A 27,560-nucleotide genomic window follows, 5' to 3' on the forward strand; every position below is an offset into this window, starting at 1 on the left:
AAATATGGATAATAGTAAAAATAATTTTATAATATATTTATTTAACAAATTTCCTATTTTCCAAGATAGTTTTCAATTTATTTTATTTGCAGTCGAACTTTTATAACTATAACTATAATGTATTCTCTAGGTTTGTTTTATTTGAAATATAAAATTGACTTCAAATGTTTTTATAACTCTTTTTATTGATCGGTCAAAGTTTTCACAAACAATTGTATAATTATGTGTTTAAAGGATTATAAAAAATATTTTGATAAAAAAATTTTAAAATCTTTTTCGAAGGTATATTAAAATTTTTTCTAAACCCTACTCAGCTCTGGTCACATTTCGGCTCTGAGGTCTGACTAAGCTGGCCGATTGCGACCCCTCCTTCCTTCTGTGGGCCAAAACAAACTACGCAGATTTCATTGTTAGCCTCGTTGGCAGCATGTAAATGTCCGTCTTTTGTTTTGCCCGCTGCTGCTGGCCCAAGTGGCCAACTGTCTGGGCCTGGTCGGCTGTTGGTCGGCTGCGGTCGCTGTTGTCTTAAATTAATACCAAATTGTCAACGCTGGCGAAAAGCTGCACAGCGCGCCAACGCCGCATGATAAGAGCGGCAGGAACCAGAAGAGCTGGGTTACCAACTGGGCAAATGGGCAACTGGGCATCGGGGAGTTGGTTAAACTGGGAACTGGGAACTGGGAAATGGGAGCCCACTGAATGCGACTACTGCATCTGCGCATGCGTCTGCGCTTTTCGCTTCTGTGCGCGGCTTTCGCTCGTTTTGGCCGCTGGTTTTGCGGCTGGTCTAAGGTCTTCGATGGTCGTCAATTGATAGCCAGATTTGTGCAATTATCATTTTAATAATTGCCAACAATCTGCACGATATGAACCGGAGACAGCGACAACGGCTCCTCCTGGTCGTGCTCATAACCAGTAGCCGGTCGGTAACCACTGTCGCCTCGCCGTGGGCATCGTACTAGCCTCCATTTGTTGCCAAGACAATTATAATCCACATGGCCAGGCTACATAATAATAAATTTATTACAGATTTCCGCCTGATTTGTTGGAAGGAATTTTCCAGCAGCATCGGAATCCCCTGGATTCAGCAGCAGCACCCACTGTGTGACAAATAGAGAATACTTAAATGGTCTCTCAGTGCTTTAAACGATGTCGGCAGATAGTCCGATAAATCAGTAGAGATCGGTGGATCCGTGGTTCGGTGATTCGGTGAGGAGAGCCAAGGGAAACACGTCCCGGAATCTCAGTAATTAAACAGTTTGGTGAGCTTTAATTGTTATTTGATTAAATCAGGATGGAATTTTTCCTTCATGTGTTTTATAAAATTCATGGAGAACTAAGAAAAATACATTTTATTTAAGTGAACGTTTATGTACTCAAATAGTTTTTTGGTCCAATATTTATTAAATTTATTATATATATATGGTAATAAAAACTACTTTAAATAAAATATAACATTTCTTTATAATATTTTGTAAATAAATTTACAACTGCTTATTTGTATATATAAAATAATACAATTTGTTAACATTTTTCCTGAATATTTGAACAATAATAACATTTTTAATAATTTTTCCTGAATATTTGTAACCTAATTAAAAATCACCGAATATTTGTAATTCTATCTAAATAATTTAAAAGTTAAAGAAATTTAAGTGCGATTAAAATAAATAGATAAGGCAAATATTTAGATCTAAAGCTGTCAGCCGTTTTAGCTTATGGTATATCTGTTCAGTATGCACTTTATCTAACCATTCAGCCAGTCCACCCAACCATTCATCATGGGGCTCTCATTCAGCCAATCCAACATCTATCTAACGGTCCACACAACCCACTCACCTCCGAAGTTGGCCAGAAGCCGAAACTCACCTCGCCACGAGCTGGCTAACACATACAGGCGCAAACCCGTTCCGTGTGCATGTTACCCGCCCTCTCAGCGTTGTTTCGACCAATCAGCGAGGAGCGGGCGAGAGCCACGAGCCAAGTGCAAAGGCATTTCCGAGTTTCCGACGTGTGGGATTTGCTCGAACACAGGGGCCTCTGAGGGTGTCGTAAATAAAATGTCGCCCGATACGAAAAACAGTGAATGGAAATTATGTACGACTCACGAGCTGCCTTTACCTGTGCTGCGTTGCACACAAAAAAAAATGTTGAGCAGTATTCAAGTTAACAAAAACCATCACAGAACAAAAAATACAAAGGAAATACATTTTAAAATGGATTTGGTTCATGAATTCTGAATTCTTGATAATAGTATTTGGTTCTAAACGATAAAAAACTGGCGGTCTCAGAAATATTTTCCTAAAATTGAGAACCTGAAAACTTACAATTTTTGAAAAACATTTTAAACTTAGTAAAACTACTTCGAATTTGTATTATAAAACTTACAGATACCTTTTTTTGAACTGAAAGCAATTATTTTCCTTTTATTGACCTTTAATTGTTAATAAAATAAATAGTCCAAAAAATCAATTTTGATAAAATCGATTTAAAAAATTCTTATTTTGTAACACATCATTTGTAACATTTCAAAATGAAATATAGAATATTGAATATAGAATAAAACAGACACTATTCTGTATTGAAAGTTGGAAATCTGTTATTGGCATACAGATACGGATTTAATTGATAACAATTTGTGAAGCGCAAATGAAAAGTAATTTCACTTTCGAATGAGTATTTGTCTTATTTCCGTAGTGAAATTAAAAAACCCCATTTACTGATATCACCTAAATCCAAAACTGCCTGTGCCTTTAGTGGTTTTTATATTAGTGTACCGGCACGACTGCGCATATCAAACCATGATAGATGTGAGCGGCATACGGCGAATCCGTTACAAAGCGTTTGTGGCAGGGGATGAGCGAGTGAGGGGCAGAGGCACGCGCCCTCAGTCCTCCAGAAAAACAGAAAAAAAAAACGCTGCCAAGCGAAACGATGCCACCAAGTTGAGTTGACTTGGCCAGCCCTCATCGCGGTCGAAATTCCCCCATTTTGGCCCGCTTTTGAGGCCGGCCGCGTGCCTCGTACCGCTTCGCTAGATCGGCAGAGCCCGTGGCGGACTTGTGTCCTCTGGAATTTCGGTGTCGCCTCAACTCTGCACATGTCCTGGCCAAGGAAATTGCGCCAAAAACTAGGGGAAGGGAAGGAAAAAATTGCTGACAAGGAAAAGGATCGTTAAATGTGGAAGTGTGCGCCCGCCACTTCTTCTTAGCTCGTTTTCTAGGCAGGTGTGGCCCGCGCCAAGGATAGATAAACTGGAATTGAGGCGGCCAAGACGAGGTGGCCAAGCGTGGCGGCGGACCAACTGAGGAGGAGGACCTCGCACCGTCGAAGGATAAGCTCGGGAAAAGGTGCAGCGAGCGAGAGAGAGGAAGAAAGTGGCAGGTGCTGGGCCCATCAGAGTGGTTTAATATGTACGAGCCAAGGATCCCTTTCTGCTTCTAGTTTTGTAATTATGTATTTTTATGTGAGAAACGAAAAAATGATTACAATCAAAGAAAATCGTAAATATACAGAAAACACCAATACTAACTAAATTTAAAATGGTTTGTTAAACATTTAAAAATTTGCATTCCCATTTTATAATTATTAAGTCGAAAATAAATATTATCATTGAAAATAAATCCATTATTCTTTTCTTAGTAAGAATTGTCAACCAAAATTTGAAATGCTTTTTTTCTGATTGGCAATTAAAAAACAGATGTTCTCCTATTGTTTGTGTTGTATATTTTTCGTCAAATTAAGAGTTGATAAAAAAAATAAAAAAATTAGGCAGAAACATTAAATCTAGAAAATAGAACGAAAGCATATTTTTGAATGACTAATAATTATTAACAATTTATGTAAAGCTGGTTTGTTGCTTTATTTGTTTTTAGACTTTACAATTTTTACGTTACTGAAATAATAGTAGAAAGTATACATAATCAAGTTGTGTCAGAATAAGTTTTTGTCTATTTAAAGTAAAATTTTAGTATATTTAAATTCAGAGCTGTTTATTCAAAAAAGAATTAAATAAACTTTAGAAAATTAGAAATTCATTTTTAATCTTTGTTAAATCTAAATGCAATCTAAACAGTATCTACAAATTATTCCTAGTCAAGAACTAGCACGTTGAGTTGCCACGACAGATGTTAGATCTGTGGATTCATCCACCTAAATATTTGTAGGCTGCCCCGCCCGGTTCCCGCCCTCGTCCTTTGTCCCTCGTCCTTTCCTCTATCAGCGATCAGTAGTGAAATCCTTCGACGATCGTTGGCTCCATCTCGCTTCTCTCTCTTCCTCTCTCTCCTTTTAACCAAAGCCTAATAATTCCCAAGCCAACAACAGTTGGTGGCAGCAACAGCAACAACAACAGCAGCAGCAGCAGCAATTGTAACTGTTACAGGGCAGCGGGAAAAGGACAACAAAAACGCCCGCCAAAGTTTAACTGCATACCAATTAGTAGGGAAACGCGTGCTGCCGAGAAAAGGAAAACCAGTAGTGTGAGGGAGAGGGGTGGATGAGAGGGGAAAGGGGGCGCCGCCAGAGGACTCCTAACTGTGCGTCTTGACCCTTACAACATGCCCGGGCCAACAGGAGCAACTGCAACAGCCGCCAACTGCTGCCAAAGGTGAAAAACCAGAGTTGGCAACACGAACACGAACACACACACACACACGCACACATGGAAGGGCTACAGAGCCACCACCAAAGAGCCAACTCGAATACACCAATATATAGAGGGCCCGTTTTGATTCGGCTTGCTGCCACCACTCCATACAAACACAGAAAAAAGAGAGCTCGATTTGTACCTTTTTTTTCGGGCCAAGTCGCTTCACCGTTGGCTCAATTTAGAACCGAGCCATCGACCAAAGATTCAGTCAGGTGCGAAGCACCGAGCGATACGGACGTGTTCGTCTCCAGTGAGTTAAGAATCCCGCACAAGAAAGTAACCCATCGAAGATTTGTTCGAATCGAAGATCAGATCACTCCGCTAAGAAAGTGAGATTTGTGCAGTGAAAAAGTACTGAGATATACTAAAATCACCCAAAGATTGTAAACAAAATAAAAAACAAAGTAAAAACAAATCAGCCAAGTGAGAAGCCAAAGTTAAGAACCGAAATCGAAATGAATCACCTATCGCCGCCGCCATCGCCGCACTCGCAGCAGCCGAGTCCAGCGGGCATGGGGATCGGGATGGGCTGCCATGGAGCAGCCCTGGACAAACAGTGGATGCAGCGGGCGTCCGCCTTCAACACTGTGATGGCCTCCGCCGCGGCACAGAAAATCAATGGGAGAGGTGAGTGCCAGACCTAAAGATCCACCTGGATGTGTAGTGGATCAGATCGCTAGTCGAAGAAATTAACTGGGGCTATTAAAGAGCCTAAAGAGACTAGCAAATCTAAAAGTTTTTGAAGTGATCCTTGACTAAGATTTTATTCAATTCGGATTATTTAATTTATTAGCAAAAATCTAGTCCCAGCAAGTCTTTGATTTAGATTTAATCCAATTCGGATCCAAACGAATATATTTATCCTACCCACATTAAGTGTGCTGTTTTAGCTTTTCCACTTTGAAATTAGTTCCCAAAGATTAGGATGATTAGTTTTGATTAAATAATTTTGAATAAAGATGTCGAGGTCTAAATTCAATAATATAAATTAAATTTACATTTAATATTAAATGGTTAAGATGGTGCTTTTTTCCGCACAAATGTGTTAAAAATCTAATGTGCATAAAATGAATTGCTGTAGATCAGTGCACTTAGGCTTAGATAACTAAATCTTCTGAAAATCAAAACAAATAGTTTAAGACAACAAGTAACTAATCAAGTTGTTTTTTTATATTTTTAATAAAAACAATTCCTTTTATCTCTAATTATGAGTTGGTAAACACTCTCCACACTTAGCCTCCTTTATCCAATTTAACCCATTTTTTTGTGTTCCCCCCCCAGATCTTCCCTTTTTGTACAACCCACTGCTCTACTCCAGTGCCCTGCTGTGGCCCCAATTCCTGTTGTCCTCGGCTACGGCTCTGGGCACGCCCCTAACCCCCATGACCCCCAAATCGCCCGCCTCTGTGGTGATGGGCCAGCGGGATCGGGACTACGCGTTGACCCCTGAAAAGGAGCACGAACTGCAGCTGAGCAAGCAGGAGGATCAGGAGCAGGACGAGGACATGCCCTTGAACCTGAGCACCAAGGAGCGCATCACATCGGATCTGGCCAACCAGGAGCAGTATCACAGCAGCAGTAACAACAGCAGCAGCAGGAGCAGCTCCAGCAGTGACGTGGAGCCACTGCATCCGATGACCGCTCTCAACGTGACCCCGCCCCCTTTGAGGGCGGTGAATCTGAAGAGTTCGGGCACACCACAACAACAGCGCCAGAGATCGCAGGGTAACATCATCTGGTCACCGGCCTCGATGTGCGAGAGATCGGCGAGAAGGGAGCAGTATGGTCTGAAAATGGAGGACGACGAGGAGGAGCACCAGGTGGATCCCATTGTGCGAAAGTTCAAGTACGAGCGCAGGACAGCTTCCATATCCTCGCTGCAATCACCGATCTCCTCGCTCTCCGCCCCACCCTCCACTTCCGTTCAGGATCTGGAGTTCGAGGTGGCCCAGCAGCAATTGTACGCCCATCGCAGTGCCTTCATGGCCGGACTCACGGGCAACAACCTGGAGCTGCTCACCCAGCACTTGAAGCAGAAGAGCGAGCAACCACAGCAGCAGCATCATCGCATCAAGGACGAGCAGCAGGATAACCGTTCGGCAGCCGCTCTCATGGGTTTGGTGGCAGCCGCCGAATTTGGCTACATGCGTAATCAACACCAACAGCCGCAGCAGCAACAGTTGCATCATCAGCAGCAGCAGCAGCAACATCAGCAACATCAGCAGCAACATCCTGACTCGACGGCCACAGATGTTGCGCGTCGGTCCTCCTCCTCGTCCTCTTACCAAGGTGAAGGCGAGGAGAAGCGCAGCGGCAGGAATTTTCAGGTAAGCAGACTCAAAACAGGATATCAGTGGTATGGGGGGGGAAAATTGAGGCCAAATCGTTTGGAAATCTCTGAGTTCTAATGGGCCTATTACGTGTCGTCCAGCTGGGCTGTGTGATCTACATAGAGCTCCACAATCCTTCTGAGGTGCAAATACTTTCATTGCATAAGGTTGCGTGTCCTCGGCAATTCCCCTGTGTTAATTGTTTCATATTTTTGTCCTCGGCGGTTTTAATTGTCAAAGAACCCCCTCAACGTCCCCCCTCCCTTCGCCAGTTTCAATTTGTAAAAGTGGCACAGCAAATACTGTCATAAAAATTGGTACTACAATCCAAACAGATAGCGAGCTCTATGGAAATTCAATTAAGTCCCATCGAAATCACGCAATTAGTTAATCAAATAATTTTGATTAGCGGGAGTGGGGGGAAGATTTATGTACAAATTACAATCATAATTGTCATTTCGATATTGGATTGTGAGGAGGTAAAAAGGGCACACGACCCCGAGGAATTTGAGACGAGGACTTACCCTTATGCCTACCCCCGATGTCATATTGCGTTTATATCCATCAACACTAGCCGCGAGTCCTTGTTTTGTTTTGTTTTTTTTTTTTCCCCTTACTTTTTCACACATTTGAAGGGTCAGTGAAATGCGATAGGTTTTTCGGGCTTCAGGACTGTGCCATATGGCCAAAAGCAGAGAAGACAGTTGCCAGAGTCTTTGGCGCAGGCGCAGGCACAGTTTTTATTGCTGTTTATATATAAATTCGATTTTTTTTTGTGTCTGTAACTCGTACTTTACATCTGTTCCACCGTAGGAGGCCCAACCGGCTGACTCAGACTTTGGGGTTTCTCCTGCGTTTTTCTTTTTTTTTTCGAACTTTGCCAACTTCCGTTCCGTTGTCGGAGCTAAGCAAATTGACATTATGGCTCAGGCAGTCGAACGCAGCTTAACAATAGAGCAACTAATTGGGTCTGAGTCTAGCCGATGTGGTGGATATGGATATATGGTCCACTCGAATGCAATGCGCAAATAGAAAATCCCAAAAAACAAGGCAGAAAAAATAAATAAAAATTAAAATAAAAATCAATAAAAAAAAAAGTAAGAAAAACTAAGAAAGAAATTTAAAAACAGACACTTGTGTCAATTTACAAAATACGAGTAGAGCAAGCTGGGTTTTCGAAAAAGAAATTGTCTCACATTTTTTTTTTTCCCCCCCATTTTTGTTGTGCTTAATAAATGTCGCCCACGTAGGCCGAGCTGATGAACGATTTGAGTTGTGTTATGTCAATGTTTGGTTACTTGCTGCAACATGCAACTGGCAAACTGTTCAAACATTTAATCTGACAACCGAAGATGTTACAGGCAGTGGATCCGTATCCATCCAATCCGCGGTCGATGTGTTTCGCTCACAAATAAATATGTCTGTTTGTATAGAATATAGCTCTCTGGAAAGTGTTTCACTTGAGATTGATTTAGCATTGGGCCGATACCTATTTACTTAGCTGTTTCTCCCCCGACTTCGAAATGCAAAAATGCTAGCCTTTTTATCGTCTAGATGTGGGCTAACTTTGGGTTTTCCCTCGCTCCGGGGTTGTCGTCACCTGTCTAACAAATATTTGAGCACTCACAAATCTAGTTTAATTCATGTTGCCACTGAGAATTTAGCTCAGACACACAAGGCGAATGTATTTAAATATTGAGTGTGGCAAATTCTTTTCAGATTTTCTTTGCTTTTTTGGGAATACGAGTTCAGGCTGTTCAAATATGGGGTATTCTGGGCTGGAGCTTCAGAAATCGTGACTCGCAATGTTTGAGTGTGATGTTAATGCTATGTTTTTCTATCAATTGTTTCTTCCAGTGCAAACAATGTGGCAAGAGCTTCAAGCGTTCGTCCACCCTGTCCACGCATCTGCTCATCCACAGCGATACCCGGCCATATCCCTGCCAATATTGTGGCAAGCGGTTCCACCAAAAGTCGGACATGAAGAAGCACACGTATATACACACGGGTAAGTTGCGTTCCATGAAGTTGGGGGGAGGAAATCAGAGCCAGACCTATGTAAATGTGACGGACTGTAGTGCAAACAGAGGACCCACCCTCGAGTCCAGATCTCTATCGCCTTTCAATTTGTCTAATTGCTGTAAAGCTTTCGCCATCCCCACAATTAATAAACTTTGAACCGGCATTTAACTAATTGTGTTTATTGATTTCCCTGCGATTCCAGGCGAGAAGCCACACAAGTGCACGGTGTGCCTGAAGGCCTTCAGTCAGAGCTCGAACTTGATCACGCACATGAGGAAGCACACGGGCTACAAGCCCTTTGGCTGTCTACTCTGCGATCAGTCCTTCCAGAGGAAAGTGGATCTGCGGAGGCATCGGGAATCGCGGCATGAGGAGGCGCCCGCCCTCGAGGATCTGAAGCCCCTGAAGATGGAGGTGAGCAGCAGCAGCTGCTGACCACGGCTAGGACATCTCTGATCCGGGAGATCCCAGTATTACGCTAAGCAGGATCGAGGGACACACTCATACACAAAAACACCCAGCCGAAGGAGCAGTTTGAAGTCTAAGACCCTAAGTCTAAGTCGTTGCTATAAAAGCCAAAGTTTGTTTTGTTTAGGCCTTCGCAAAGATTTACCTAGGCATAAGAACTATTGTTAAATATCTCCCTTCAAAACAAAACCAAACCACCCCCCTCCCCACATTAGCTAAGATACTGCCGTAAGCCTGTATATAGTTGTCCAAAAACAAGACTCTTATTATAGCTGTTAAACCTTAGCTTAATAACTAATCTAATTTATTGCATTAACCCTTATTGATTCGGTTTGAACTTAACCCAAAATTGGCAGCTAAACGTACCAAAGAACAACCAACAACAAATGAAATACCACTTGGCGTCCACTTGTCTAAATTTAGTTTCCTAATTTATTTAAGTTTATTGATGGCATCATCCCTCATTTATTTATATGATTTATGCGAATTTTTGGTTTATTCTTATTTTGTAATTTACTCAATGACTTTTATTGTAATTTATTTATTAAGAGAATATATGATTTTTTGGAAAATAAAGTTGAAAGCTAAAAGAGAACAAAAGAATGAGAGATTTGAATTAATAAAAGGTTTTCAAGAGGGGAAAATGTTTTGGATTTTTGAGACAATCTTATAAAATCCAACGATATAAAAGCTCAGAGAAAAAGAATTTATGTAAGGGGTTAAATATATAAAATCAATAAAGAAGGCATTAACTTTATTATACCTAAAATTTCTAGATAAAATAAAAGAAGTTAGGCTTATTTTACGATATTTTTTTGTCTGAGTAGACATGTTAATTTATTCAAATACCAGTCCACCATATGTGGGGTAAATATCTCATTATTTTGTTAATCCCTTGGTTCAACGGAGACATTCCACGACATCAAGGACACAGCCTCCTCCTTTGAAGACCCACATTTTGATACAAATTGTCCAAAGCGCTTGAAACATTTTTTGGGGGTTTGGCCGTAAACCTGATTTTATAGATAAATTCCTGCACGTACTCAATTGATGGGGAATAAGTTGCTCCTGTTTCGGGTGACGCGGTGATCTTTGATCTGTGCCCAATGTGGCATTTGGGGAATGCTCTTTGTAAGTCGCCGCGTTACAGCAGGTACTACCCCCGTGTGCCCACTTCCTCCCTTTCCCTGGGGAAAACGCCAATAAGTGTTCGAAGTTCGAACTAATTGCTGACGAAATAAAGTGAGAAATGGGGCTGGTGAGATGGAGGACGGGTGTTGGGGGGACTGGAGCAATGGTCATTGAGGACTGCTGATCGCAATTTTCGGTAATCGAAATGTCCGAATGCATTTTGCGGCACTTTAAAACGTCTGAAATGAAGTTTGGCAGTTTACAAATCACCGACTTCCCTCATTATCGCCATTCATCGCGGAGTGGCAATCAGAAATCGACGAAATCAGCGATCCTCTGCCGCAGGATTTCACTTGGGTCCACTTTTCGCGATACCAAACCAGATCGTCGGGTTGTTCTTTGCGCTTTGGCACGCCACAAATTGATCGAAATTGACAAAATATTGAACAAAAAACAGGGCCGCGAGAGAGAGAAATATGCAGTTCAATTGTTGCCGAAGAAAAATGCAGTTCAAGGACTTTTCGCCCAGTTGCCGACAAAGTGAGGCTCAAAAGCCAAAGAATGTAGATGCAACTGGGGCTGATCAGCTTACTATGGAAATTACTTTTGCATAAGGTTGGCAGGTGGACCAACTGAGCAAAGAGTTCGCCATCTCAAGGTCGAAAGTGGAGATGAAAAATTGGCTATTTCAAAGTCTTCTGGAAATAGTTTGAAGGTTCGTAGATACGTCAAGAATGTTTACTCTTTGAAGATATATATAGATTATTATATTATTTACTGCGAAACTTAAATACTGAAGAAAAGTTAAGACTAAAAATTCAAAATGGGTTCAAAATATGAATTAATATAAATATTAAAGTCCATTCAAAATAGTAAATGATATATATGTTTCATCTTAGAAATAGTTGGTAACCCACAGATCAAATTAAAAAGGTTTCTGAGAATGCGTTTCTGGAACTTAAGGGACGATTTTTCAATGTTAATTCTAACATAGGGTCAATTTTTTCGAAAACAAAAATTAGCTAATGTCAAACGATTTAGAAAAAAATTCAGAAGTAGGTGAACTTTTCTTTGTCGTTTACAATATAAACTAGAACATTGTCTCTAATTAAGAGTTTTCCGATATACTCTTAAATGGTATTGTAAAAGAAAATATTTCCGAATTTAATTTAATTTAATTTAACATCACATTGAGAAAACGTCTTTAAGTAAGGGGGCTCAGAAAGGAAAAAAGAAAGTGATAGCCCAATAGCTCGCACTATATAATGCACTCGACAAGATACAGCGATCGGTAGCATGTGCCATATGCTGGAGTTTCTCCGCAGCGCTGACTCTCGGTTTATTAACCCCTTTTTCCGCATAACACCTGAACCCACATAATTTGTCATGCCGTTTGGAATTTATTCAACAGTCGGACCAAGCCCCCATGGAAACAAAAAAGTGTATGGCTATCAAGAGACTGAAAAGCTGCAACCCCAAAACGCAAACAATGGGAAAACCGTGCAGTAGTGGTGGTGGAGGGGGTGAGGGGTTTCCAATTTAAAGAGGAAATTGATCTTAGAAGAGGTCTTAAGAGGCCTAGGACCCGCAACATTCTCGGGTCCTTTCCTTTCCCCTCCCCGCGCATCGCTTTTCGGTTCCGTTTTCCGGCTACCCTTAGCTCTTTGGGTCTTTTGGTGCCCGGGCAGGTGACTTTTGACTTTGGCTATTAATAAAAATAATAGTTGCGGCTAAAAAACAGAAAAAAACAGAAAAAAAAACAGAAAAGGTGAAGAGCCGGGCCAAGAGCAAGGGCAAAAAAGATGTCTTAGGTCAGTTGTGTTGCAGGTGAAGCGACGAGCCCGGCTCACAATTAAAATGCGGAGGGGATGCAGCCGAAAAGGCACCTGTAACGCACAGATAGAGGGAGACGGAAGGACTCGAGAAGGAGCAGGAGCAGGAGCAGCGGCTCAATATTACATCGGCTCATTTATGTTTATGTCCTTTCGTTGTAAGCAGGCTGGCGCTGATTCCCGATTCCCTCCAGCGGCATTGAGCACCTGCTGCCATCGCTGATGCTCCTCCTGCTGCTCCTGCTCCTCCTGCTGCTCCTACAGCTCCTGCTGTTGCTGCTGCCGCTGGAATCCTGGAACCTGTCGCACAATTATTGCGCCAGGACGAGACGAGACGCGTGCTCAAAGCCGGTTTGCGGCAAAAAATGCCATATGCCAGGAGGCAAATTACAACGGCGACCTGCAACCAGTTGACATGGGCCACACGACACCAGAAATATCAGCATGCACACGAAAAAAATCAGATCGAACATCAGTTTACTAGGATTTTGTTAACGGAAATCAGATTTATATAGGCCAGAATCTCTAAATGGTATAATAAAAGTCATATTTATGAAGTGCCTTTTCAATTAAATGAAAATCTCGGCTTTCCTTTTTAACTTAGAGAAATGATTTACATAACTAACCCATAGAATATAATGTTTCTGAATTCTAAATTAATATACTCCGACCAAAACTCTTCAGACTTTTCTATTATTTAAAGTTGGGTATATTAAGTAGTTTCTCCTGCTTACTATCATATACATAAAATAAGACTGTTCAACTAAAGAACAAAATTCAATATAAAATAGTAAATTAAGGATAGTTTTAAAATAAAAACTACTTTGTTGACTACTAGAAAATAAAAGATTCTCTTGCTTAATTTTGTTCTCAGTGGAGAAGCATCAACGGCAGAAGCCAAAAGATGCAACAGTCGTAAAAATCTCTCCCTCAGACAGACAGACCGCAAAAAACATACGAGCTGGCTGAGATGGCTGAGACGGAGAGATCTGGAGATCTGCATCTAATCTTGGCCCTCAGGGGAGTCACTACCGAGTGTGTTTTGAGCCACAAGCTGTCGCTTAAAATCCACAAGCGAAGGTGCAACAACAATCGTAAGTGCGCCGCTGCACCTGTCACGCTCGATCGATATTACAAGATCGACTTGTCGGCCAGGCCAAAAGTGACCCAATTTTCCACAGGCCTTCGTCCCTTCCCTTTTTGGCCCTTTTGAAACTGATAAGTTATGATTGCTTCACTTTTGTTTGATTGAGCATTGTCACCTGGCTGGAAACGCTGCTCGAAATTGATTGTTAGACTAAGGCTTGGGGGTGTCTTGGAATGGGTTTCATACGACTTTAATGGATACTCAAGGACAGGTGACCGCTGCATATGCTGTCGTTAAAATATTAAAAAATCCTCTCAATTGTAAAGTCATTTCTGAGTCCTTACAGTAGTTATATTTTGATTAGTTATAGGTGAAGTAGGTGTGGGATAGGTCCTTATTGTAGTCTGCATGCTGCTGTTCATACTTCCGGGTACTTGTAAGAATTTGATATCCCTTTTAGAAATGTGTCAGAAAGTGTTTTTTATTAAATGTATATGCTTTGCAGCATCTGTAATTTTACAAACTGTTTTTCCAATAAATAAGATAAAAAGCTCAACCTATAAATGGATAACTTAGAAAGAAATTTCTACTTTTTTTACTCAATACCTTTGCTGTTAACGACTAATATATTGTCTTTTAAATGATAAACTTAAGCTCATATATAAATATTTTCAAGAACAATGTGGAACTGTTTTCACTAAAAAATATCTCCTCCCCAAGTTGAGATTGCATTGGCCATTGGCCGTTTTTATTAAGACTTGGCCAAGAGCCTGACTTCTGCATTACTTTGTCCAAGTTCGCTGGCCAAATCGGAAGCCAACAGAGTGCCGTGTCAACGACTAGTCTACAAGTTGCAGATTAGTCGCCAACCCCCCTTGAAAATCTTAAGCTGTTTCGATTTGAGTGCAGAGGACAAATCCAAGTCAGATATGCAAATCAACCCCTCGTGAAATCTATTCGCAGAGCTTAATTGGCAAAAACAAAGAATGGGTAGAACGATGACCAATCCGCAAGGCTTAGAAAAAAGGGTTGCGAAAACGAGGGCCAAAACAAAAGGCAAAGTCAAGCCCCAGCAATTAAAATGACAAAATCTAAACACAAAATTGGTACGGATTTTGTGAGAAAAGGTGCAAAGTCGAGGGAAGACACCGATCTCAAGGTGTTTTCTCCTTTGGACCCGAAAAACACAGATTATAGACAGATTTTGAGGCGGCAGCAGACGGAGGCAGACACACACACACACACAATGGGCAACAAATTGCGGCTGAAGATGCAACAATACTTAAGGGTGAGGGTGCGAGGGAGAGGGAAAGGGATCAGGGATCAGATCAGCAGGTTGAAAACGCGAGCCAGCCAAGTCATTATAAGAATTTAAGCGCACCTTTCGTTTTGTTTGGTAGCAGGACCGGGATTCGAATTCGAGTTTGGATTCGAACTGGACGACAGGTGCTCGGCAGATAAGAGGAGAGCACCTCGCATAGCGGTAGATGATTCGGATCGGCGTGGATCGGTTCGGATCGTTATCCTGCTGCCGCATTTGGTCCTTCTCCTACTGCTGCTGTGCCAGATTCTGTCGGCCAGCAGAAGGGCTGGCCAAATTAATTCCTTGCCATATTTTATAATTCAACAGATGACACGAGCCAACCGAGGGCTTCTTCGAGGAGAAGCTCTGGCACGAGGGTCCGCTGCTTGATTGGTCGCTCGCTCGATCGGTGCCTTTGGGGTCACCCCGGCTCAAAAGTTCCCAGTCCCAATCCCGAACCCGATCCCGATTCCGATCCTGGTTCCTGGTTCGATCCTGCGGCTCGTTTGTGGCACAAGCCACATGCCACGCATCCAGGACCTCTGCTGAACGGCTTTTAGATGGTTCTTCCAAAGGGTTGCATTTGTTATGTGATTAGGCTTGCATCGCGACAGAAATGCGGAAACTTGTATGTTCATATAACTAAATTGTTTGCTGCAGTGATAATAAATTTTTAAAAATAATTTCCATGGTCACCAATCCTTACTTAAAAAAATAAAAAACGTTTATTGACCAGTTAATTAGAATAATATATATAAAGAAACAAACTTTTTATATAAGTAAAGATATTTGATTATTGATTATAGTCGAAATTTTTTTACCCCTGAAAGTCTCTAATATGAATGATTTAATTAAAATAAATCAATAATATTTATGTAACTTTTTAATATGCAAATAAAATATTTGTAGATATTATACATTTGTTAGAAAATCGAATACATAATACGATATAATATTTTGTATTTTATTTACTTAATCAAAAGTTTTAAATCTTTTTAAAAGAGTATTTACAATTCCAATTTGTAGAAACGAGCACCTCCTTCGTTTTTTGCACGAGGATTTTCGCTCAGCTTGGGGTTCTGCCGACTTTTCCCCTCTGGCACATTAGCTTAGTTTATTTGAAAGTGCAACAGTTTTTTGATAAAAGCAGTTTGTTGAACCCTCGCCCAGTGGATCGAGTTGAGTGGATCCCCCTCTGGGAAAGGACGACAATGACCTTTTGTCTATGCGATCTGCGCGAATAAAGAACACGTCGCCAGGGGTTGCAATCGGTCCTAACTGCATTTTGGCAAAGAACAGTTACGGGTTTTGGCCAGTTCTACAGGTGGAAATCGTGTGCTTGTCACACTAATTTCTCAAAGTTCGAGTTCAGTTTTCGATTGTTGGTCGGTGGTCGGTGGTTTCGTTTGTAGTCCGCTCCTTTGGCCGTTGCACTTTCACAGTTGCACTCCTGTCACTTTTCGTTGTTTAATTTGATGTCAGCTTTGGACTCTTGGACTTTTGGGGGTCCATTTCCATTGCCCGACATGCTGGCGAACGCATAATTAGCCGATAGAGATAGCAGCAGCAGAAAAGAGGCATTGAACTTGGCCAAAACCCAGCAGAGGATCATTAGAGAGCAGCAGGTTGAAGTTGAATGAACTAGCCCAGAGTTCGACGATCAGGAGAAAGGATAATGACAGCAGGTAGGGACACTTGCGGAAGGGACAGATCCGAAAGGAACACACCCAGGCCTTATGTATATATCCCTTGGTGACATGTTAGCGTGATGAAATCCTTTTTAGGAACTTCCACTCCAAATACAAAATCTCTTTAAGGCCAAATAAAATAAAGTTTTCAACATAAAACTAAATAAAATGCTTTGTGCTATAACAAAATTTACTATATTAAGAATATATTAATAGGAGTCCAAGGACTTATTGAAAATAACATTTATTTTCTAAATATATATTTAGCAATTATACAGTCTTTTTAAACCTTTTTGATATTAACGTTGCTTGTGAGTAACTTGGGGTTTTTTACCATATAATGCAGAGTTCTATTTGATTTCATAGTAAGTAAATTTATTATAAAAGTTAAAAATAATAAAATAAAAACGAAGACTTAGTATATGAAGAACATCATAGAACGGTATAAACATATTTAAAGATTTTTTGCAGAATGTAAAAATAAGTGAAAACAGACAATAAAATTATATGGGAACTTAGTAATTTATATTGCTGCATCGTTTTTTATTCTTGTTATACAATCGGATTATAGAAAATGTTCAATCTCTATAAATGTAATTTGCACATAAAATAATAAATAATTATTTAATAGATATAATTTAATAACTTTGAGGAATGTTAAAAAATATGTTAGTGGAAACAGCCTATATGCTATATTCCAAAAATCAAAACAGTTTCCATTTTAGTATATTTTTCGGCTCGGACGGTATATTATTGATTCCCAAAAACGGTCATACTACAGGGTTGGCTTGGCGACGCAATTTGTCCATTTTGAAATTCCAGCGGTAAAACGGTCTTGTTTTGGTGAAAATTCTTTACATAAATCAGATAAATAAGCGAGATGCAGGGATTGTTTAGTGATCCGGCTCTGGAACGCCACTTTACGGGCCACTCGGGCGGCATTACCCAGCTGCGCTTTAGTCCGGATGGCGCCCAAATAGCCACCTCCTCCACAGACGCCTCCGTGATCCTGTGGAATCTCAACCAGGCGGCCCGCTGCATCCGCTTCTCATCGCACTCGGCGCCGGTGAACGGTGTGGCCTGGTCGCCCAAGGGCAACCTGGTGGCCTCCGCCGGACATGATCGCCTGGTGAAGATCTGGGAACCCAAGATGCGCGGCGCCTCCGGGGAGTTTGTGGCCCACAGCAAGCCGGTCCGCAGCGTTGATTTCGATTCCACTGGCCAACTGATGCTCACCGCCTCGGATGACAAGTCGGTGAAGCTGTGGCGCGTGGCCAGGCGACAGTTTGTGACCTCCTTTGCCCAGCAGACCAACTGGGTGCGCAGCGCCAAGTTCAGTCCCAATGGCGAATTGGTGGCCACCGCCTGTGATGACAAATCGGTGAGGGTCTACGATGTGGACAGTGGCGAGTGCGTGCGCACTTTCCCCGAGGAACGGTCGGCTCCCAGGCAACTGGCCTGGCACCCTTGGGGCAACATGCTGGCCGTCGCCCTAGGCTGCAACCGGATTAAAATCTTCGACGTGGCCGGCAGCCAGCTACTGCAGCTATATGTGGTGCACTCGGCGCCGGTGAATGACGTTGCCTTCCATCCCAGCGGACACTTCCTGCTCTCCGGAAGCGATGACCGCACCATTCGCATCCTGGACCTTCTGGAGGGCAGACCCATTTACACCCTAACCGGCCACACGGACGCGGTGAATGCGGTGGCTTTCAGCAAGGATGGGGATAAGTTTGCTACCGGCGGCACCGATCGTCAGGTGAGACTGGTATTTATCTATTTAAAAATCTAGTTAATCTTCTTAATTCGCAGCTACTGGTTTGGCAGTCCAACCTACACACATACGACGCCTCACAGTTCGATACCAAGTCCGCCTTGGCCTCATCGGGCTGTGACACCAGTGCCGCCTCCTCGAAACAAAGTTTGGCCAGTGGCACATCCAAGTCCAATGACCTTAGCATTCGCATTGATCCGCGCCAATCGCTGGCTTATCAACAGTCGGAGGAGAACTTCCAGGTGCTTGACAGCAAACACGCTAATCAGGAGAAGCTCCATACCATGGACTCGAAGACCAACAGCCCTAGCCGGCCGTTCTTCTAACTACAAAGTTCCATAGCCTTTGCCGCACATAACTAGCCGAACATCCCCCAGGTGTTGGACGTGTCCTTCGAATCTGCCTCAGAGTCCTGCTCCTGTTCCGCGCAGCTGGAGGAGATGAGCAAGCTGTTGGCCTTGATTGATGAGCGTGTGCGACGATTGGAGGGAATTTACTCGTTATAACTTTCTAAGGGACTACATTTTTTCATAATATAATTAATATAACTTGTGATTTATGACTGATAAATTGATAAAGTATTTCATTTTGTTGCTTGGATGTATGCATATTTGCATAAGAAGTTAAAGGATATTTACACAAGGTACCAGACCATTTCGGCAAGTGCACAATTAATCCCATTAGTATAACCCGAACGCATTTCTAGGATACCTATTTAAAACAGGACATCTAGGATCGGGATACGGATTGTTTTCTGGCCATGATTGGCCCTTAATGCTGGGCTTAGACTCATTGCCTGGAAAGCCATAGAAGCCGGGTTCTCCCTTGAGTCCTCTCGTACCAGCGGGGCCATCCAAGCCGCGATCGCCCTTCTGGCCAGGATAGCCATATGAGCCAGGCTCTCCTTTAGGACCTGTGGGACCAGGATACCCGATCTCCCCAGGATCGCCCTTTGGCCCTGGATAGCCAATAAGGCCGGGCTCGCCCTTAACTCCTGGGAAGCCGGAAGGGCCTAAAGAGCCATTCTCTCCAGGATCGCCCTTATCGCCAGGATAGCCATGTAAGCCAGGTTCTCCTTTAGGACCTGTGGGACCAGCATGCCCGATCTCCCCTGGATCGCCATCCAGTCCATCAAAGCCGGGGGCGCCTTGAATGCCGGGATCGCCTTTCTGCCCTGGAATGCCATTTCGACCTTGCAAGCCTGGGAGTCCTCGTTCGCCGTTCGCGCCTGGAACGCCGGGGTTGCCAATGAGTCCTTGCTTGCCCGGATTACCCGGAGGACCAGGAGGTCCGGGAGCACCAGTATAAGCTCGTCCCCTTCCGACTGGATTGGGTTCATAGATGTCATTCCGAGAAGGTTGTGGACGAGCAGGAGGTCGGGGCCAAGTAGAATAAGCTGTTTCGACTGGATTGCGTGCATAGAAGTCATCTGGACCATTTCTGCCTTCAATAACTCCTGGCCTGCCGATAAATACAGGAGTACCTCTCTGTACTCCAGAGGGACGAGGGTAATCGCCCCTCTGTCCAGTATCGCCAACTGCATTTTTCCAGGGAGCAGGCTCTTCTTGCAACCATATTTTGCCTGCTCCTCCTTGTTCTCCTTTTTCGCCCGGAGAACCGGGTAAACCAGGGAAACCTGGAGGACCAGTGGGTCCTGGTGGTCCAGGGGGACCAGGGGGTGCAGGGGGACCAGGAGTAGCTATGTCAAGCCTCGTTGCCAGTGTTTCCAGTCTTCCGTAGATTTCAGCCTTAAAAAGCTCAAACTCATCTTGAGACACCTAAGAAAGAGATAAACAATTCAAATGCTTGTACAATCAACACCCTTATCACTAGACCATACACAATTGTGTTTTAATTTTGTATTAATGGCTTAAAATAAGTGTGATTAGTGGTTAATGAAAATGAGAGCATTCTTTCAGTACCATTATTTTTGTTGAGGACTGAATGTTTGTTTTCTTTGTACTAACGCAAAAATATATATTCTCTGAGAAAACATAAGTCTTATCAATGAGGAGAACAAAGTAGTGAAATATTTTTATTTTTACTTACCACATTAAATCCGTTGGAAGAATGCAAGAGAAGGATCCAGACACCAACAAAATAAGTTATCCCAACACATTTGCACATCGTTTAGGTATTTGAGCAAAACACAACTCATCGGAGCTTCGGACTGGGAGATACTGATCCGGGTTGGCAGATCGGAATATGGTTCAGCTCACAAATCTTTGAAACGATTCTTATCTTCGTACTTCGTGCACAGGCATATTGGTGATTTGCGAACCACTCGCCAAATTTTTGATTATCGTGGGTCAGTAACGATGCTCTAATCTCTTGACTTTTGTAGAGGGGATAATCTGTGTTTCCATTTTGATTCACCTCAGCTGGATAAACTTTCTTCAAAAACTTTATCGATTTTTAGGATACAACTTACAAAATTATTTTAAAATCTTTAAGAGCATGGTAAAAATGTTTGACGGGAAACTTGAATTCCTGCCATATTATTTTTTGTTTTGTTTTTATTTTGGAATATTATTTAATTAATTGCGGTATTTCTTAAGCGGTTGATTTAATGATCGTTGAATTTTGAATAGCGGTTTCTTGCTTTTCGAAATGTTTCCGTTACAGCAATTTAGCCGTTTAATAGTAATCTAATACTGGTGAAAATCCAGGAAAATAACGGGTTGGTTTGAGTCCGGGCTGCATTTCTGGCCGGTTTATCATTATTATTTTTGGTATATTTCTTGGTCCGAGCAACGGCCTCACTGTCCCACAAAAATAAACAAAATCCGGCGGAGAAAGTGGCGATAAACAAGCTACGTTGAACGCGAATATATTATACGTCAAGATGCGCGACTGGATGCCGGTGCTCTTTTGCGGACTGTCCGTGCCGCTCTCGCTGTTCATGTGGCTGGGCAATGTGGCGGTGTCGAAGATCTGGAGCAGCGACTTCGAGGGTGAGCAAATCCGGACACCGGATCTTTAATCCAATCCCGGGGTCAACTAACATGCCAAGGGTTATCCGACAGAGTCACGGGTGATCCCGCCGGTGCGCTGGCTCTTCTCCACGCTGGCACCTCTAACTCTGATGACGGTGGCCCTGCGCCGCAGAAGCGTGAATCGATCTGGAGCTGCGCTGGGCATCCTGGTGGCCTTTATCCTGTCCATTGCCAGCCATCCGTTCTTCGCCAGCCTGGTGGTGTTCTTCTTCAGCTCCTCGCGGGCCACCAAGTTCCGGGCGCACATGAAGCGTCGCTTTGAGAGCGATTTCCGCGATGGCGAGGGCCAGCGGAACTGGGTGCAGGTTCTCTGCAACGGCGGCATGGCCGCCCAACTGGCGCTCCTCTATCTACTGGACTGCGGCAGTGGCGAGCGGGCGGTGGACTTTGTGCGGGAGTACCGCTCCAGCTGGCTTGGCGTGGCCGTGATGAGCGCCTTTGCCTGCTGCAATGGAGACACTTGGTCCAGTGAACTGGGCTCCGTGCTGTCGCAACGCGATCCCGTGTCCATCATCACCTGGCGACGGGTGCCGCGCGGCACCAACGGCGGCGTTTCGCTGGCCGGGATTGGGGTAAGTCTGCTGGGCGGACTGCTCGTCGGCTGCGGCTATTTCGTCACCGTTCGGTACACGGTGGAGGCCAAAATGCTACTGGTGAGTCCACCTCAGTGGCCGATTATCGCCTTTGGCGGCATCGCTGGACTATCCGGATCCCTGCTCGACTCCATCCTGGGCGGCCTGCTGCAGTACTCGGGCATCAATGCCGAGGGCAAGATCGTGGATGCACCCGGAAGTGGCGTGCGCCACTTGAGCGGATTGCGCATCCTGGACAACCATAGTGTCAACCTCATCTCCAGCATAGTCACCGGCGTCACCATTCCCGTTCTCGCCCAGAAATTCTGGCCTGTGCGCTGATTCTGTTGCCCGTTCTTCATTAGGATTATGAAAACTACGGCCCTTTTCTATAGATGAAATTATGTGTTTATTGACCCCAAAAAGGTTTAGCTTTCATGATCAAATTTAATGTTTAACATAATGATAAATGCGTGAAGCCTTTAAGGCAGCTATATAAATTACACGTTCATAACTTCATCGGGTCCCGTGAATACCCTCCATATATATTTTTGTATAGCTTCCATGGCGCCAAGCGAACTAACTTAGTAAACAGACTCGATAGAAGCAACTATTAGGGCAAAAGCGTTTGGCCAAGGCAGATGTGTATTTTAAACTAAGGTAGCTAAGTATGTTCCTGTACACATGATGACATTGTTAATACTGCTAAGTAGACAACGCGACTGACTACCTAGATTGTATGTAAAGAACCCAATTAAACACTTTCTCTACTTGTGAATATTTAAATTCTATAATTTGCAAATTTCGTTACGTGACTTCAGGAATTCTCGGAAATCTATTATGGTTTTTGGGTATTCTTACGTCATCGCCAGTTGTTTTCTTATTTTGGAGAACAATTAGCTGACCTCGCCCTGTTTCGCATTTGCTTATTTATTGGATCGACGAAATTGCGCATTGCAAAAACAACTTGCTGTTTTGGTGCTCTTTAGAGTATAGCATACATATGCTACTTAACTGTTGTAAAAACATTTATAAAAGCTGGTCGGCTGAGTAAATTTAATGTTTTAATGTTCTGTTTATTTACTTATTAACTTTTTTATATTTATAATTTGCTATTTCGTCAAAATATTAAAAGTGTTCCGCGACAAATTACTCACGGTCATCAAAATACTGGTTAATGTTTTTAAAAATTAAATTTTTAGAAAAATAAATTCGAATAGATAATGCGAATATTTCATAGAATTACAAAAAACTTCCCTAGGAAGATGTCAAACCAACAGGTTAAAAGCTCAAACTCATCTTGAGACACCTAAGAAAGAAAGAACAATTCAAATGTTTGTACAATCAACTCCCTTATCACTAGACCATACACAATTGTGTTTCAATTTTTATTAATTGCTTTAAATAAGTGTGATTAGTGGTTAATGAAAATGAGAGCATTCTTTCATCCAGACTCCAATAAAATAAGTTATCACTACACATTTGGTCATCGTTTAGGTATTTAAACTAAATCCAGCTCATCAGAGCTTCGGACAGGGAGATACTGTTTCGTGTTGGGAATTCAATAGTTTTCCAGTTGATAAATTTTTGAAACGGTTTCTTATCAGCATACATGGGGCACTGGTATTTGATGGATTTGGGCACCACGAGCTTAAATCGGCAAATATTGGCTTATCATGCTTAAGTACCGATGATCTAATCTCTTGACTTCTAAGGAGGGGTTCAGACATCTGCCCAAATTCGGCAATTGTTAAGGTCAACCGATTTCAAAATAAATATTCCCCCCGCTGGTGGCGCATTTCGCGATTATAGGTGGCGCCATCTACGATTTGTAGGACAGGGCCCACTTAAATAAAAAGTACATTTTGTATGATTAATTTTCTTCAGCTTCTGCTGTTCTTCTTGCAATCAAGTTCTGGGAAAGTGCTCGCAGGGACTGATCACCGCAAACGAAGTGGTTGGCTTCGCGAATCCGATGGAGAACTTGCTCATCAGGTCGCCAATGGGGGAATTGCTCCTTACCATGTCCTCGAGGACCAACAGCCCTAGCCGGCCGTTCCTCTAACTGCTAAGTTCAATAGCCTATCAATAGTTGTTTGGACGTGTCCTTCGAATTTGAATATTTGCATATAAATCCGAAGGGTATTAACACAAGACACATGAGATTTGTAGGAGTACTCAATTAAAGGCTTTATTCTTAAAGAATCATTAATTCACATTCCAAGTATAAATGCCAGATCCGTCTTCCGATTCAAAGTCCGTAGTGCTATAAATACCAAAATCAAGTGGGTTACCATGTTCGCCCTTCTTGTGCAGACAGCCACAGCCGGGCTCTCCCTTGGGTCCTTGCATGCCGGGATGGCCTACCAAGCCGACAAACCCACGATCGCCTTTCATGCCGGAGAAGCCTGGGTCGCCGCGATCGCCCTTCTGCCCCGGAGGACCTTGCAAGCCTGGAAGTCCTGGTTCGCAGGTTTTGCATGACAAGCCAGTCTTACCAACATTTCCTTGCTTTCCTGGCCTGCCCGGAGAACCAGGAGGTCCAGGAGGTCCAGGGGGTCCGAATAGATAGCCACTTCTGGCATGAAAGCCAGCTGGGCCAGCATTCTCCGAAATGCCAGGATTGACTGGCTCACCAGGCTCTCCTTTTACGCCTCTAGGACCAGGGCGACCTGGGGGACCAGGAGTACCTAAGAATTTTGTATTGTCAAAGCTCTCCGATATTTTGTGAAGTATCGCTTCCATTGTTTCCAGTCTTCCGTGGATTTCAGCCTTAAACATGTCAAACTCATATTGAGACACCTATAAATGAAAAACACAATTTAAATACTTGCACAATAAACATCCTTATCAATGGACGATACAAAAACAAAAAATTGTCTGAACATTTTTTCTCTAATTTTAATAAATTTCTTAAAATAAGTGTGTTAAGTGTTTAAAGAAAATGAAATGATGTTTTTCAATTAGTCATTTTAACTTAAAGCAATTTTAATTATTTAAATATCAATGATGATCAATGAATATGTATAAAAATGAATCATAAGGTGCAGAATGTCTATTTTGTTCGCACCAACTTAAAATTATATATTCCCTGGGAACAAGGTAGTGCTATTTTACCACATTAAAAGCGTTGGATGAATGCAAGAGAAGGATCCAGACTCCAATAAAATAGGCTATCACTACACATTTGGCCATCGTTTAGGTATTTTAACAAAACACAACTCATCAGTGCTTCAGTCAGCGAGAAACTGTTCCGGGTTGGGAATTCAATAGCTTTCGCGCTTTAGAAATTTTTAAAACTGTTTCTTATCAGCATACTTGGGGCACTGGTATTTGGTGGATTTGGGCACCACTACATAGCTTAAATGGGAAAATATTGGCTTATCATGCGTAAGTACCGATGATCTAATCTCTTGACTTCTAAAGAGGGGTTCAGACATCTGTAACTCGAGCGACATAACCGAATTCTGCCCAAATCAGCTCAATTCGGCAATTGTTTAAGCTCAACACCCGAAACAAAAATTCAACGAACAATCATCATCATGCCCGGGCAATCCATTGATCAACGTACTGATTTTTAGCTTCGTGCCTGAGTTTAAGCAATTATGGTTTCCGAATCCCAAAAAGTTTTGAAGAGATTGTGATTTTCCCTATTTCGTGTTTATTGTGCTTGAATTGATTGTAAAATAAGGAGGAACGCTATAGTCGAGAGCATCGACTATAAGATACCCGTTACTCAGCTAAACAATTTAAAAACAAGAGAGAACGCTATAGTCGGGTGCCCCGACTATCAGATACCCGTTACTCAGGTAAAGGGAGTGCGAGGGAGATGGAGATAGAAACTTTGATCACGCATAACTTTTTAACGAATGGTCCGATTTGAAAAATTTCTTCTACATTTCGATAAGTATTGATAAACACAATAAAACTGCATTTTAACTTTTCCGAAATTATTAAATTTTTAAAATCGTATATAAGCGATTGTGGGCGTGAAAGGGGGCGTGGCACCAGTTTGAAACAAACTTGCGCTGCGTAGGAACTCCTAAAATCTACATGCAAAATGCCAATCTTCTAGCTTTTATAGTTTCCGAGATCTCAGCGTTCATACGGACAGACAGACAGACGGACAGACAGACGGACAGACGGACAGACGGACAGACGGACATGGCTATATCGACTCGGCTAGTGACCCTGATCAAGAATATATATACTTTATAGGGTCGGAAACGCTTCCTTCTAGCTGTTACATACTTTTGCACGAATACAATATACCCTTTTACTCTACGAGTAACGGGTATAATAAATATTCCCCCCGCATTTCGCGATGTTAGGTGGCGCCATCTACGATTTGTAGAGTGGGAAAATGGCAAAGCAACAGGGCCCAAATAAATGAAAAGTATATGTGTATTGTCCTACATTTGTATGATTCATTTAATCTTTTTGAACTTTATTGGTTCTCTTCAGCTTCTGCAGTTCTAGGTTGCGAATCAAGTTCTGGGAAAGTGCTCGCAGGGCTTCACTAGAGGAAGTGGGTGAGCTGGAGGGGCTGATCACCGCACCCGGAGTGGCTGGCTTGGCGAATCCGATGGAGAACTTGATCATCAGGTCGCCAATGGGGGAATTGATGAACTGGGAGCCCGTTGAGATGGTCTTGAAAATGATGCGGCGCTTGTGCTGGTAGACCTGCGGATCGCTAGGCAGGCTATGTTCCTGATGAGGATTTGGTTTGCCATTGGTACTGGTACTGGGACTGGAACTAGTTTTGGGCCGGTGACTGTTCGTGCTCACAGGTGGTAGTGGTGGCTCAGTGGTGCTGGTTTGGTTGAAGGGTCTGCCTGTGATCCTGAACTGCGCAGAGGTCCTGGGTCTTGTGGTTTTCGGGTGAGCTGTGGTGGTTGTGCTGCGACGCCTCTGGGGTCTGCGAGTGGTGCTGCTTGGAAGGGTCAACGGTGGTGCCTGGTAGCCCGCCTCGCCTTGGTCCTCATCCTCTGGAGTCGGTGCCACCGCATCCGGTTTCTCGGGATCCACCGGATAGCCCGGATCCGACTGATCCTCCTCGTCTTCGTAGTCGTCCTGCAGATCAGCCTCTCGATCTCCGCCGGCGAAATAAGGCGGTTGATGGGGTGGCTGCTGGTCGCGGCGCTCCTGCTTTTCCCGCTGCTCGTAGACGGGATCACTGGGTGCCGACGAGGCCAACACCTGCTCCATCTGCTTTTGGAGGATCTCGTAGAGCGGGGCGTTCTGCTCCTCGTCCAGCACTTCAGCCGGTTCGCTGGGCACAAACTGATTGTTGATATAGGCATTTCGTCCGTCCAGGTCCTCGTCCACATCCAGGACATCCTCCTTGCGGGAACGAGACTCCGTTTGCAGCTGATCGGGCGGTGGATGGGTCACATCTTCATTTACCTCCGCTGGAGCAGCTCGAACGGTGAGTAGAACTGAAAAAGTTTTTAGGATAACTTAACATTCAATTGTTCTTAATTGTAATCTAACCTCCACTAAGCAGGATGAATAGCTGAATCGTCCAGATTCGCATTCCGAAACTTCTATCTCCCATTGCAGTCGGTCGACTTCTGTGAGGTGAGACACCATTTCCAATGCTTTTATAGGCGGCCCAACTGCAACCTGTTGCATTGTCCATCCCACGCCCAATTAGTTTTTAGGTTTAGTGCCTGTCCCTGATGATGGCCCTTTCAACCTTCTGAT

General features: G+C 43.1%; 6 protein-coding genes across 7 annotated transcripts; 3 read left to right on the forward strand and 3 right to left on the reverse strand.

Annotated features, from left to right (window-relative positions):
• The first annotated feature begins 4,874 nt into the window (after window positions 1–4,874).
• Window positions 4,875–9,916, forward strand: LOC108041777 (zinc finger protein sens). Its single transcript, XM_017119803.2, has 4 exons — window positions 4,875–5,278; window positions 5,933–6,978; window positions 8,839–8,989; window positions 9,206–9,916. The coding sequence occupies exons 1-4, from the start codon at window positions 5,107–5,109 to the stop codon at window positions 9,436–9,438; spliced, it is 1,602 nt and encodes a 533-aa protein (XP_016975292.2). The 5' UTR covers window positions 4,875–5,106; the 3' UTR covers window positions 9,439–9,916.
• A 7,371-nt stretch (window positions 9,917–17,287) lies between these two features.
• LOC108041780 (POC1 centriolar protein homolog) lies at window positions 17,288–18,856 on the forward strand. Its single transcript, XM_017119806.2, has 2 exons — window positions 17,288–18,271; window positions 18,325–18,856. Exons 1-2 carry the CDS (start codon window positions 17,393–17,395, stop codon window positions 18,610–18,612), a joined length of 1,167 nt encoding a protein of 388 aa, XP_016975295.1. The 5' UTR covers window positions 17,288–17,392; the 3' UTR covers window positions 18,613–18,856.
• Window positions 18,857–18,937: 81 nt separating this feature from the next.
• Window positions 18,938–20,550, reverse strand: LOC108041776 (collagen alpha-1(VIII) chain-like). Its single transcript, XM_017119802.2, has 2 exons — window positions 20,536–20,550; window positions 18,938–20,064 (listed from the first exon to the last, which is right to left on the reverse strand). The coding sequence occupies exons 1-2, from the start codon at window positions 20,548–20,550 to the stop codon at window positions 18,967–18,969; spliced, it is 1,113 nt and encodes a 370-aa protein (XP_016975291.2). The 3' UTR covers window positions 18,938–18,966.
• Window positions 20,551–21,039: 489 nt separating this feature from the next.
• Window positions 21,040–23,331, forward strand: LOC108041781 (transmembrane protein 19). Its single transcript, XM_017119807.2, has 2 exons — window positions 21,040–21,240; window positions 21,313–23,331. Exons 1-2 carry the CDS (start codon window positions 21,132–21,134, stop codon window positions 22,194–22,196), a joined length of 993 nt encoding a protein of 330 aa, XP_016975296.1. The 5' UTR covers window positions 21,040–21,131; the 3' UTR covers window positions 22,197–23,331.
• Window positions 23,332–24,019: 688 nt separating this feature from the next.
• Window positions 24,020–25,158, reverse strand: LOC108041779 (collagen alpha-1(XXIII) chain-like). Of its 2 annotated transcripts, XM_044458080.1 has the most exons (3): window positions 24,972–25,158; window positions 24,353–24,656; window positions 24,020–24,316 (listed from the first exon to the last, which is right to left on the reverse strand). In XM_044458080.1, exons 1-3 carry the CDS (start codon window positions 25,047–25,049, stop codon window positions 24,063–24,065), a joined length of 636 nt encoding a protein of 211 aa, XP_044314015.1. In that variant the 5' UTR covers window positions 25,050–25,158; the 3' UTR covers window positions 24,020–24,062. The 2 variants fall into 2 exon arrangements, with proteins under 2 accessions (XP_044314015.1, XP_016975294.2); XM_017119805.2 differs by having other exon boundaries at window positions 24,020–24,656; window positions 24,972–25,156.
• A 1,101-nt stretch (window positions 25,159–26,259) lies between these two features.
• LOC108041778 lies at window positions 26,260–27,423 on the reverse strand. Its single transcript, XM_017119804.2, has 2 exons — window positions 27,348–27,423; window positions 26,260–27,292 (listed from the first exon to the last, which is right to left on the reverse strand). Exons 1-2 carry the CDS (start codon window positions 27,409–27,411, stop codon window positions 26,286–26,288), a joined length of 1,071 nt encoding a protein of 356 aa, XP_016975293.2. The 5' UTR covers window positions 27,412–27,423; the 3' UTR covers window positions 26,260–26,285.
• Window positions 27,424–27,560: the final 137 nt, after the last annotated feature.

Source organism: Drosophila rhopaloa, unplaced genomic scaffold, assembly GCF_018152115.1.
Source record: "Drosophila rhopaloa isolate 14029-0021.01 unplaced genomic scaffold, ASM1815211v1 contig_163, whole genome shotgun sequence".
In the NCBI taxonomy this organism is placed as follows: Eukaryota; Metazoa; Arthropoda; class Insecta; order Diptera; family Drosophilidae; genus Drosophila; species Drosophila rhopaloa.

Coding starts and splice junctions, on each gene's coding strand:
- LOC108041778 (XM_017119804.2), bottom strand. CDS start 27,411: ATGGGAGATAGAAGTTTCGGAATGCGAATCTGGACGATTCAGCTATTC. Junction 27,293..27,347: donor ATTCATCCTGCTTAGTGGAG/GTTAGATTACAA, acceptor AAACTTTTTCAG/TTCTACTCACCGTTCGAGCT.
- LOC108041781 (XM_017119807.2), top strand. CDS start 21,132: ATGCGCGACTGGATGCCGGTGCTCTTTTGCGGACTGTCCGTGCCGCTC. Junction 21,241..21,312: donor CTGGAGCAGCGACTTCGAGG/GTGAGCAAATCC, acceptor GTTATCCGACAG/AGTCACGGGTGATCCCGCCG.
- LOC108041780 (XM_017119806.2), top strand. CDS start 17,393: ATGCAGGGATTGTTTAGTGATCCGGCTCTGGAACGCCACTTTACGGGC. Junction 18,272..18,324: donor CCGGCGGCACCGATCGTCAG/GTGAGACTGGTA, acceptor CTTAATTCGCAG/CTACTGGTTTGGCAGTCCAA.
- LOC108041777 (XM_017119803.2), top strand. CDS start 5,107: ATGAATCACCTATCGCCGCCGCCATCGCCGCACTCGCAGCAGCCGAGT. Junction 6,979..8,838: donor GCAGCGGCAGGAATTTTCAG/GTAAGCAGACTC, acceptor TGTTTCTTCCAG/TGCAAACAATGTGGCAAGAG. Junction 8,990..9,205: donor GCACACGTATATACACACGG/GTAAGTTGCGTT, acceptor CTGCGATTCCAG/GCGAGAAGCCACACAAGTGC.
- LOC108041779 (XM_017119805.2), bottom strand. CDS start 25,049: ATGGCCAAATGTGTAGTGATAGCCTATTTTATTGGAGTCTGGATCCTT. Junction 24,657..24,971: donor CATCCAACGCTTTTAATGTG/GTAAAATAGCAC, acceptor TTTCATTTATAG/GTGTCTCAATATGAGTTTGA.